Genomic DNA, 12,485 nt, shown 5'->3' with positions numbered 1-12,485 from the left:
TTAGCACTACACTACTAGGATTGACTAATATACATTACTAACACTTCAGCCATATAGGAATAACTGACACACATGCAGTCAACTACGAATAGCTAACATCCACACAAGAATCACCTGCTTTGCAAGTAATTAATTGCCTTGCACTTGCAAAAGTCAATCTAGGCACACATTTGTGTGATGCTGATGCTGCTTCATGTGTAGTTGTCTTGAATGTGCAACTTTTCATGCCACTGTATTAGATGACTATGTATACTGCTCTAGATAAGAGCACCTGCCAAATCACAATGATGTAATGTAACACACAGGTATAACTAACACACATAATACCTAACACACATGCACACAACTAGGAATAACAAATTCACACAGTTTTTGTGTGTTATTTATACGTAGTTGTGTATGTATTAGTTATTCCTGTGTGCATGTGTGTGTTTGTTATTACTATCTGTGTGTTAGTAGTTATTGTGTGTGTTAGCTAGGCATAAACAACACACAGAGCTAGGAACTACTAACTAACACACAGATACACACAGACAAAAATAACTAATACAAAGAATAACTACCAATATGCATCCAGCCTGGAATAACTGTTTTGCTGTCGCATTGGAAAGCAAGAACATTGTTCACATTTTCCTTTTAAAATGGAAAAACATTTCACTGAAATCCTTTGAGATTCTCACCTCCATAGCAATGTGGCCAGTCACCTCTCCCTGATGATTTGGTGATGAGGAATTACTATGAAGGAAAACAGTTGTAAAACATATTATCATAATTTAGCCTAACATGCATGTGCATAACCTTTACATATCTTCAACTGTTTTAAAAGCTGTGACTAGCACTGTAAGCCATGGTTGCATATCACAGATTTATTAACAAGAATAATTACCTAAGCATACACTTACAGGGCCAACAGTTAAGCTCTTCTCAAGGTTTCCTACAATGACCCTGAGGTCTCTGTCCTCACAAACATTTATACATATTACATAATAGAGGTATGAGTTCAAACAACAACACAATACATTGTAGAATTTGCACACCATTTGCATTTTGTTCCTTATCTCTTCACCGTTAATTTCCTACCAATTACATTATTGCAAATCAACAAAATATAGTATTTCAGAGGAAGCTTGCCTTCATCTTATCTGAAAAAGACACAATCCAAACTCAACACTTGCTTGCATATTCATTTAGCGTTAGGCCTGGTGCCACACTGCAAAATCAACATGTCTCTCTGCCTGACTATACTGCATCAACACATGCATAGCACTTACAAGTCTAAACTAGGCTGACCTCTCTGAAGTTCCAGTGCATTTCCATCCATTCAGTGATTCCACTTTGCAAATAGTTCTCTCTTGCTGCTGAATGTACAACACACTAGAGTGAACCTTACCTTCCCTTGTGATTATTCATATAAATATTTTGAAAATGTTAATATCTATACAGTGTAGCTGAAACATTTGAGTTAATACAGCAGGATGAATTAAAAAAAGGAATATTCTGTTACATTTTCATGTATTTATTTATGTACCTATTCCATAATCAAAAGGAATTCATATTATCATCAAAACCAAATTGAGCAGATATACACCATGCAGTTAAGAGAAAACCACCCAAGGTGACTGAACCCTAAAAAGTAATATTTTCCAAGCAGCATTTTGTCATCCAATTTCAAATGCCATGTACCACGCTGGAAAATATAGATTCTTTTCATTGTCCATTTCAGACACAGGGTTTTCTTTTAGTCACAGAGCGGGGTTTTTCCCCTCCCATCTGCTTTGACTGCTTAATCTTTCTGAAACAGGATCTGATTGTTTAGAGCTATTTTCTCTAGGATAGGTGAGAGACTAAACTCTGGGGCACTGAATTATGCTGAACTTCAAAGTTGCATTTATATGTGCACTACAGTAATCAACAGACAATCTGTGACCTATCAATGCTGATGAGTCATACTCCAGCTTGATAAATCTGAACACTTCTAAATACACACAAAATCAGAGTTTCATGTGAACACAGAAACTTCAAAACAAATTCACAGCAGAAATGATAAATGAGGTCCCCAGTAAAGTTAAGCGATATAATGCTCATTGACCACATGGTCCTGAAATAACGTGCCTCACTGTGGCGAATCAATATATTCTGCATTGTGTGAGTGGTACATTGTTGCTGAGAAACAATTTTAGTGCTGTACTGTGCTCCCATTGGAAAGTTTACATCATATGTTAGCCAGCTCTGGATTCCCCAGGGGAATGAAACATAGAAGAGTGCCACAGGGCACTGAAATGTCCTTAACTCAGAACATAACTGGGCAAGAAGGTTTTTAGAACTTTTGAGGAAAAAAAGCATATTACAATGTGCTCATCACTGTGACTGCATGGGTACAACAGCACAGGTCCAACAATTCTTTATCCACTTTGTATCCCCTCCCCTTTTTATAACACTTTTTTTAAATTGCTCATTGTAGGGAGGTTTCTGTGCTACTTTTACCATGTTGCTGTCAAAAGCTGCTTAATATTCCCCAAATATCTGGAAGGCACTCTTCACTCTGATAAAAATCCTCATTGATAATGTACCTCTTGCTTGATTCAGTTTCTCTTTCATTTGTTTACCTTATGTATATATGAACAGTTCTTCATGGTATAATATTGAAGTATTGAAGACATCTCCACAATGATCACAATGAAAAGCTATTCAGTCTGAAGGAGAGCAGTAACTTCACAGCAGTTCTAGACTGTATTAAAAAACCCAATATTCTACATGCATGTGTTCAGACCTACAGGCCTGTATCTATTACAGTTGTCCTGATAAAGGAAAAAACACAAAGGACTTGGAGTTAAAGAATAACTAATCAGAGAGGAAGTTGAAAGAGTGATTCCATGCAGTATCAAGATTATCTAACCCTATCCTCTCACATTTTCTTAAGGGCACAAGGTGGAGAGCTGGCAGGTTTCAACACTCTAATCAGGTGACTGAACCTGAACAGAAGACAAATACTCCACAAGGGAAGGTCTGAAGAAACATGTCATGATCTGTAAAGAATTTTATCATATACGAAAGATTCTTTCAGACATGATACCGCTTGCTTGATTCTGAGTTGCACAAGGTCTGAGGAAATACTCCACTCATCTTCAGATCATGCAGACTGCTGTAAAGCAAGTGACTATCTACAACTGGCTTTGACTGAAAGTAGCCTGGCAGTGTTTGATTCATGACGTTTTAACTACATTTAAGAAATGCATACATTATCAGCAGTTGTTTTAGTAATTCAATTCACAACTCACATTAGGAAATATGTATTGCACATAGCCAACAGGTAGCCAACTTTATATTTAGTGGGTCACTTGTCACTATAGCAATCAAGCAAATATTACTTTTCATACCTGTATTCCCTGGCCTTCTTTTTCTGTATCTGTAAATGAGGTTTGGCAGATGAACTTTGTTGTGATGCTAGCTAAATGCTGGTGCCCCTCAAGTACTGTATATTTGTACTTCCATCTGTCTCTTTTTGTTACACAGCAAATAGCCCCCAAAAAAGAAGTCTCCTTTTTTACTCCAACCACCACACACAAGCATATAGACAGAGCAGAGAGAGAAGGAACATGCATGAACGTCCTTTGTGCAAGTCGTGAGCTAATATGATAGATCAAATGTGACAAATAACGTGTCCAAACTGGATTTGTATGTAAATAAAATAAAAATGTATATATTTGGTAATTTTTCTGCTGTTTTAAAAAACATTATACTTTAATCTTAACATTGCACAGACATACTGCAAGTCGTGCTGTCCACAAACAAACAAAAGGCCAAAGGGTCATATTTATTCACACTTGTAAGTATTCTTTAAAATCACAGCCAAGGTTTGGAAACTATAAAGAGGTGAAATGCTTCCTGTTTCCCAGATGCATAAAAGTGAGACACAAAACAAATACATTAGTACCCTGTATCCTGTATGATGACTGGAGGTTTGTCAGGAGAAATCAAAACAGAGTATTTTGGAGCATATCATCAACACTGCTTGCTTAAACAACATAACTAACATAAGAACATATTATGACGAGAACAGGCCATTCGGCTCAACTAAGCTCACCATGTCAATTAAAGAGTATTCAAAACTGCATCAGGTCTGGACCTGAACACAGCAAGGGTATCTGCCTCAACTACATGACCTGCCAACCTATTCCATATATTGATAACTCTTTGTGTAAAATAATATTTCGTTATATCAGTGCGGAACTTACTCTTAACTAGTTTCCATTTATGTCCTCTTGTTCTACAGACTGAACTCACCCTAAAAAATCTATTATAGTTAACCTTATTGAGTCCTTTTATAAATTTAAAAACCTAAATTAAATCTCCCCTAAGCCTCCTCTCGCTAAGTCTAAACAGGTTGAGTAACTTGAGTCTTTCCTTGTAGATTTTATATTTCATGCCAGGAACTAATTTAGTTGCCCTTCTTTGAACTTTTTCAAGAACCTCAATATCTTTCTTATAGTATGGTGTCCAGAACTGCACACAGTATTCTGACTAGTGAAGTGAAGTGAAGTCTGACTAAAGCATTGTATAATTTCAATATAACCTCCTTAGATTTATACTCAATACATTTCGCTATATATCCCAGCATCCTGTTGGCCTTTTTTACTGCTACAGCACACTGCCTAGATCCTGTTAAGCTTGAGTCAACTATTACTCCCAAGTCTTTTTCAAATTGAGCACATTCTAGTTTTTTTTCCACCCATGAAGTAGTCTTGTCTAAGGTTCTTATTTCCCACATGCAAGACTTTACATTTATCTAAATGGAATGTCATCTGCCAGGTATCTGCCCACTTTTGGATGCTGTTTAGGTCTTCCTGTATTACCTTAGTTGATTCTATACTGTTGGCTAGACCCCCTAGTTTTGTATCATCTGAAAATGTTATCATTTTACTACTAACCTCTGCATCAAGATCATTCATGCATATAAGGAATAGCAAAGGCCCCAACACCGATCCCTGCGGGACTCCACTTCGTACAGGACCCTGCTCTGATAAAATTCCTCCCACAGTTACAGTCTGCTTTTTACTAGACAACCAACTTCGAACCCATTCAGTGATAGCTCCTGTAATTCCTGCAGATTTCATTTTCAATATGAGCCTCTCATGCGGTACTTTGTCAAATGTCTTTTGAAAGTCCAAATAGATAATATCATAAGCTTGGTGCGAGTCCAAACATGCTGTAGCTTCCTCAGAGAAGTCCGGGAAGTTTGTTAAACATGACCTCCCTCTGCGAAAAACATGCTGGCTATCATTTAAGACACCATTTTGTTCAAGGTATATTTCCAAATTATCCCTAATGACAAACTGTCCCGTACCAACTTATTCATCCACTGTGGATGCTTCTTTTTCAGCTTCAGCTTTCCTTCTCTCACTCGCGGAATGAATTTACACTGTACATCCAGAATAATCTTTTTAAATATGCGCCACATTTCTTTCACAGTTTTACCATCTAGAAGAGGTACCCAGTTTATATTCCTTATATAATCATGCATCTTAATAAAGTCAGCTTGTCTAAAGTTGAAAACTCTAGCATTGGGAAATGCAGACTTAACTTGCCAAAAAACTTCAAATGTAACTGCACTATGGTCACTTGTTCCGAGTGGTTCCCCTACCTCAGTACTGCTGATTCTATCAGGATTATTACACAGAACCAGATCTAGAATTGTGTTCTTTCTTGTAGGTTGAATAACGGATCCAACAACATCCAAAAACTCTTCCTCACATTTACCTTGACCTGACACAGCTTTCCAATTGAGTGAAGGGTAATTGAAGTCCCCAAGTACTATTTTCTCACCCTCCTGACATGCTAGTTTAATGTTATAAAAGAATATACTGTTGACACTGCTGTCTGAGGCTGGTGGCCTATAACATACTCCAACGTTCAGACCCTTTTCATTTTCCCCCAATATTTTAATCCATGTCTTCACTAACACCAAGGGGCTTCATTCCTGGAATTTCCTGAATACTAAGATTATCCTTTACATAGAGCTACACCTCATCCTCTTCTATTGATTCTATCTTTTCTTAGCAGCTTGTATCCCTCTACATTATACTCATCCCCTGCACCAAGCCATGTCTCTGTGATCCCAACATCATAATAACTATTACTCATAACAGTTTCTAGATCCAAAATTTTATTTTTCATGCTTCTAGCATTTAAACAGAGGAATTTCAGGGTACCACGTGTGCATTTCCTGTCCTTTCCCCCTACCCCCAGCTCCCCAAAACCACCTCTATTACAGCGCTGCTCTGACTGATTTACAGTCATGGTTCCCTCAATACTAATAAAATATTTAGCCATGGTGTGTTCTATTCCAGCAGTCTGTCTATCCCTACCCATCTCACTGTATAACCTCCCTGCCCCCCCAAGCCCTAGTTTAAATAACCCTCTGCTACCCTAAGCATACGCTGTCCCAGTGCAGCTGCACCCCTCTGGTTCAGGTGTAACCTGCCCCGCTTGTACAGGTCACCCCTGTTCCAAAAGGAGTCCCAGTGCCCCATAAACCTGTACCCCTCTTTCCTACACCAGGTTTGTAGCCACATGTTAAACCTTCATATAAAGGCTTGCTTCCCTTTGCTTGCACATGGTACTGGTAGAATTCCAGAGAAGACTACCGTGGAGGTGCTGCTCCTAATCTTCCCCGCTAGTTCAATAAATTTTTCTTGCAGAACCCCGAACCTACCCCTTCCTCTGTCATTGGCTCCAACATGGACCATGACCACTGGATCCTCCCCCGCTCTGGCCAGGAGCTTGTCTGCACTCTCCAGGAGGTCTCCAACCTGGGCAGCAGGCAGGCAGCAGACCATGCAAGTCTCCTTGTTGCGCGGACATGCTATGCCATCTACCCCTGTAATGATTGAGTCCCCCACTATCACTAACTCCCTTTTCTTGGAGGATGAGGCCGCCTGGATGCCCTGGGGCTCTTCAGTCCTCCCACTCTCAGGATCGTGGGCCAACTCGTCCTGCAGTGGCATGAAACGGTTGGTAAGCAGTATAAGAGTTAGTCAGTATACACAATACAATATGACTGTGTTTATGCGGTCTTTAAGGTGATTACATAGTCAGGGCATGTGATCTACATTCGAATGTGATGCTGCTGTTGAATGAATCACGTGAACATGTACTGTGTGTGCATGTGCTGCAGGCCCTCCAACAGAGAGGCCCCCGATTTCCACGAAGCTGCTCTCAGATCAATCACTATATGTATGATTACTGACAAGGCCTGTTTTGATATATTAGTTCTGTACCTTCTATCCCAGGCCCAGGCCTACTCTTTGTAAGGCTGGGCTCCCAAGCTCGGTCCTACTCTTTTGTGTGACCTATGGTCTTCTACCCCATAGCTAAAGCTCTGAGCCCACTCTTGATGATGTGCCTTGGATGATGTGATGGCATGTTGCTGAATGGTGGTACCATTCAGTTGTACCCCTCGACCTACTCTTTCCACTCTGCCCGCCCTGTCAAGGTCTGTGACAGAGAGGAGCTGGGCCAGTGTATTCTCACTATCAATCCAAGGGTGCCTTTTGAAGCAGTGTTTTTCCAATTAGGCGACAGTGCCCAGGCACAGCAAGGTCGAGCAAACCTAAACATCTAACCAGGCTTGTGTAAGCACTTCTAACTAAGGTTGCTGCAGAGTTGCCCCCAAGAGCAGACAGCAGACACCAGACACCAGACAGCAGTGAGCAGAGAAAGACCGGACTGCAAGAGGTTGAGGAGTGTGTAAGGTTTAAGATTCTAAGCATGGGACTTGTAACGACTTGTGCGTGTAACATCCAAAACTCTGCTGAACCAACCATCGCCTGTGAAGCCTTGCTGTATTGAAGATCATCAATAAACATTTCTACCTCTCCTTCAACCACAGTCCAGACTGAAGTTCTTTGTGTAACAATTTTATTAGTTAGCTTGCAAGTACATCAATTTCACGGAAATCCAACAACTTGGTGCCATGACTCGGATCTAAGAGGAAGAGGAGTGATCCTGCCAAAGTGAAGAGAAGTCACCTGCACGCACCTTCAACATCTGTTGATCTTCTCTGAAAATTGGTGAGCCTCTTTCCTTACCTTGCTGGATCAAAAAAAGTACCGAGAAATTTGTAACATGATATTTTAGACAAAGCTAACAGTGAGACAAAGAACTGTTAAGATATGTGCCTACAGTGATAAAGCTGTAAGTTAAAGTTAACTGTGACAGACTCATTGTATGATTGACGTGTACCAGTAGTCGAAAACTACAAACTGTGTGGTGTGAGTACTCTAGACACCTTGACTGCAGAAAAAGGGTCTGTAGTGACTGTTTAAATGAGTGAGTCCTTTGGGAGAGCGCTATAGTGGATAGCCTGCGAGTGAGGGTACATTGGCAGACATGTGTGAAAGTTGGCACTTGTGTGTGTACGCCTGCACTTGTAGATGCTCGTGCCTTGTCACGGAAGATCGTGATACCCTACAGTTTGAAACAGATCTGTAGAAGCCCGCCTGAAAACGGAAGAGCTGTCGACGTTTATGTGTTTAATGTTGTTTGTCTTGTTGACATTGTAATTTTGTGGGTTGAGGTGTTTGGATAAAGAGTTCTATCTAAACATCCGACTGAGTGAAACTCTCCGGGAGGGGGAGAGTTGTGTTAAAACATCTGAGTTTTCTAGTGAGAGAACTAGCGCTGGTGTAACAACAGTCTGAGATTAATGATGATGGCTGGCGTTCAGGGAAACTCTGAGCCTGTTGCTGACAAAGCAGGGCAGAGTCCTACTACTGAGAAAGGTAGGAGAGCTGTGCCTGATGTTGACTTTGAAACTATAGTGGCAATGAGTATGGTGTATTTGCGCACCACTTTTAAGCTTGAACAGGTAGAAAAAGAGATTGAGCAACAGTATGGGATTGAACTTGATCGTGGTGGTTTGTGGCCATTTGATGATGTTAAAAAGGCTTGGGGAATATCACAATGTGTGATGAAAGAGAAAAAGAAAGTGTGTCGTTAACTTTGGTGGTGTTGTGTCAATTGCGAAAAAGACACGAAAAGCGAGTAAACTCGAGAGGCAATTGAGTCAAGAGAAAGAGAATGTCAGGGTGTTGGCTGAGGAGATGAGAGATAAGAACATGAAATGCAAGAGGCTGGAAGAGGAGCTGTCAGAGCTCAGAGGCAGACTGAGGGAAAACAGGAAGGAGCAGGAGCCCTACTGGAGGGGTGGAGCAACAGTCAAAAGGGGTGTTCACTCCTATTCCAGTGCTCCTCCCTACAGTGTCTACCTGTATAAGGAAATGGAGGAAGCAACTCAGGTTGAGAGACAGTATGCATTCAGAGCAATGGCAATGGGCGCACCTAGCGAGGGTGATGAGGAAAGCACCACCATTACAGATGAAACTGAGTCCAACAGTGAAATGCACATAAGGCTCTTGGTAGTGAGAAGGCATGGGGATCAGTTGATATATGCTCATAAAGTGTGTAAGCCAGAAGAAACTGATAAATGGTCCAAAGACCTGCAGCATCCACGCAAGGCAGGGATGGAGACTTGCCTTCAGTTACTGTCAACAGTGCTCAACACAGCTGAAGTCAACAGGATCAACACTGAAGTTGAAACAGCACTGGGAGAAGACAGACAGAATTTGAACAACACCTGGGAAGGAATTTGTTTGTAGATTCAACGAGCTATGAGAGCAACAACGGACTGGGGAAAGGTTTCTGCCTGCATACAGAAATCAGAAGCTGTTGATGACTTCTCAGATCGTTTTCCAAGCTGTTCCTGAGACATTCTGGACTGGAAGGCCTCACTGAACGGAACATCGGAGCAAATGCGAATGGTCTACTGAAGGCGACATTCATGCAAGGCCTGTTGCCTGAAGTGTGGAAGGTGGTCAAGCTCAGCACGCCTGGCTGGGAAGATCACTGAACAACATTCGAGGACCTGGTGACAACAGCAAGAAGAGTGGTAGCAGACATCGAATGCAAGACTTGTAATGTGGCTGCACAGAAGCAAGAGAATTCAAAAAGTATCAGAATGGTAGAAAAGGAGCTTGCAGGAAGTGTGGAAAACACGGACATTGGGCTAACGATTGCCGTACAGAAATCCGAAGAAGTGACAACAACTGTCGACGTGACAGTACTGAAGAAGACTTGGTTCAGAAATTTAAGAACCTGAGTGAAGATAAGCAGAAGGGACTCCTGGAGTTGATTCTGGGACATGAGTAGCCTCTTCCATGCAACCCCTTGCAGCGGCAATTGAACAACGGACCTTTTACAATGGAAGCACAGGGCAATGCCCTAGCTGACGAAGCTGGGAGGAGGGCTGCAAGGATGGAGGGGGAAGAACAAGCTGGAGAGGAAGAAACTAAATCTGGTACTTTAAAATAAGTGAAATGGGAGGGACCCTATCAGGTGCTACAGTGAAGGTGCAGGGAAGGAGGAAAAAAGTGGAAAATTCCCTCTCTGTCCCCTAATGGCAACAAAAGATTCAACTTTAGGAGCAGATCAGACCTACCTTATTTAATAGCTAGGTATATAGCTTTTTATCCTATTGAATGAAATTGCACAGAGACCACTCCACAAACACAGCAGGAACTCGTCCAGGCTAGAGCAATCGAGCAAGAGCCAAGCCCTTGAGCCAGTTTTGCCCAGTTGAGCCTTAAAACCAGGTTACTCATTCAAGATGGTCCAGCTTGGCCATAAAATGTACATGCCAGCAAGACAATGCCCTAAGAATTCATCCAAATTTACAAAGGAACCCTTAACTAAGCACAAAATGAATGTTCTCAGTAGGCTGCCTCCAGAACTCCAACTGGACATCTGTGGTACTAACTCAAGTCAGGAGCTTACAACTGCAAGCCAAAGGATCTGCAAACACCTTCAAAAGTGCAAACTGCCTTTGCTCAGTGCAATGAACGTTAAGTTTTTTTTTTAAATATTACATACTTTGTTTTTTGTGTAATATGTTTTACATTTTACAGATTTGCACAGAATATTTTCAGAATGATAGATTTAAGACGTGTGTGTGGGGCTCACGGTTGGGTAAAGTAAAGGGGCATGTTTCAAGGAAATGGAAGGCCAGGGTGAGGTCCAATTGAATCTGGGCTGTGAGTGAGGGCCAGGACCCGACCTGAAGAGGGGGAGGGGTCTGGACCCCGTCTTGGTGGAGCCCTAAATCTAACACTCTGTTGCAGGTGGAGAAACCAGGCAGATGGAGAAGGGGGGGTGTCCTTACGCTGCTGCGTTTGGCCGGAGAATCGCCACAGTCAGCGGGTAGAGTCCGCTTGCTGGACTTTTTCAGCTCGTGTTCGGCTGCCTCTTCTATTATGGACTCAAGCCTCATCTAGACACACACCAGAGACTGGGGTCAATGATTTACAGTCACAGTGAGCACATATTTTCACAACATTGCTACACTGCTACAAAAGGCTCTTAAGGGTCAGAACACCAATCTCAGTACAACAAGGTCACTGTTTAACTACAACCCTGTCCCCATGATAATAATGCACATCTAATCAAGGGAGAGTAGTGTGGAGCAGTGGTTGGTTTTCCTGCATGGAGCATTTCTGTATCAGAGTTCATTAAGCCAAAGTTCTTTATTCAAATATGACATAAAATAAGTGTAAACAAACATCATATGAAATACAGGCTATGACAAGCTCCCTGCTTATGGGCATCAGTGCAGATCAAACATGATGTACTGCTTTCTTCTTTTTACTCCCTCTGGGCCAGGTATCTGGAAATCTAAGTCAGCCTCAGACATAGTCTCATATACAGTATATGAAGAGACTTCTATATTCATCCAAGCAAATGATTAATTAAGATATTTACTGGCTTCTAAGGAAATTGAAATGTTTCAAACTTCAACTACATGAGCACACTAGAAAATAATAATAGGGATGCACAATGATATCAGCATGACATCGGTATCGGGCGATTAAAATTTAAGAAGTTAATTATCGGCATCGGCTTTTCTAATCTGTGTTTTTCTCTGCTTCTGGAGGGGTGTGAGAAAAATTTTAATTTTTTTAATCTTTGTGCTTTAGGACTCAAACAGAGGAACTAATGGTTTCGACCAACCCCTAGAAGTTTCTCACCCTGGGAGGATGCTAGCTGTGTGCTGCTAAGCTTTTCTCTGCTTCTGGAGGGGGCGTGAGAAAAAATTTAAATAACGTGGCTCCGGAAGCAGAGCCAGCAATGGGAAATAAAACAAGACAACCCGCGATTGCCTAGTTCCTGCTTTGGGACTCGAACAGAGGGCGTAATTTTTGTGTTTGTATACTCACACAACGACACTGGACAGCGAATAATGTTTTCTGTAACTTTATTGTGTCTCTGCTCATTCAAAATAAATATCACGGCTCCATAAGGAGAGAATGCGATGGGAAATAAGAGCCCATGATCACCGAGCTCGTGCTTTGGGACTTGAATGGAGGGCCTAATGGTTTCGACCGACCCCTAGCTAGGTTTCTCACCCAGTGAGGATGCTAGTTGTGTGCTGCTAA

General features: G+C 41.5%; 1 protein-coding gene across 1 annotated transcript in view; it reads right to left on the bottom strand.

Annotated features, from left to right (window-relative positions):
• LOC118785071 (upstream-binding protein 1-like) overlaps positions 1 to 12,485 on the bottom strand; it is a 34,070-nt gene that overhangs the window by 1,247 nt on the left and 20,338 nt on the right. The window contains exons 8-9 of the mRNA XM_036539599.1: positions 11,163 to 11,323; positions 681 to 735 (exon numbers count right to left, since the gene is read on the bottom strand). Coding sequence (XP_036395492.1) covers positions 681 to 735; positions 11,163 to 11,323 — 216 coding nt within the window. The remainder of the gene's footprint in view (positions 1 to 680; positions 736 to 11,162; positions 11,324 to 12,485) is intronic.

Source organism: Megalops cyprinoides, chromosome 10 (genome assembly GCF_013368585.1).
Source record: "Megalops cyprinoides isolate fMegCyp1 chromosome 10, fMegCyp1.pri, whole genome shotgun sequence".
Lineage (NCBI taxonomy): Eukaryota > Metazoa > Chordata > Actinopteri > Elopiformes > Megalopidae > Megalops > Megalops cyprinoides.
Note: the sequence above shows the minus strand (reverse complement) of the source record. Positions and strands in the feature narration are given on the sequence as shown.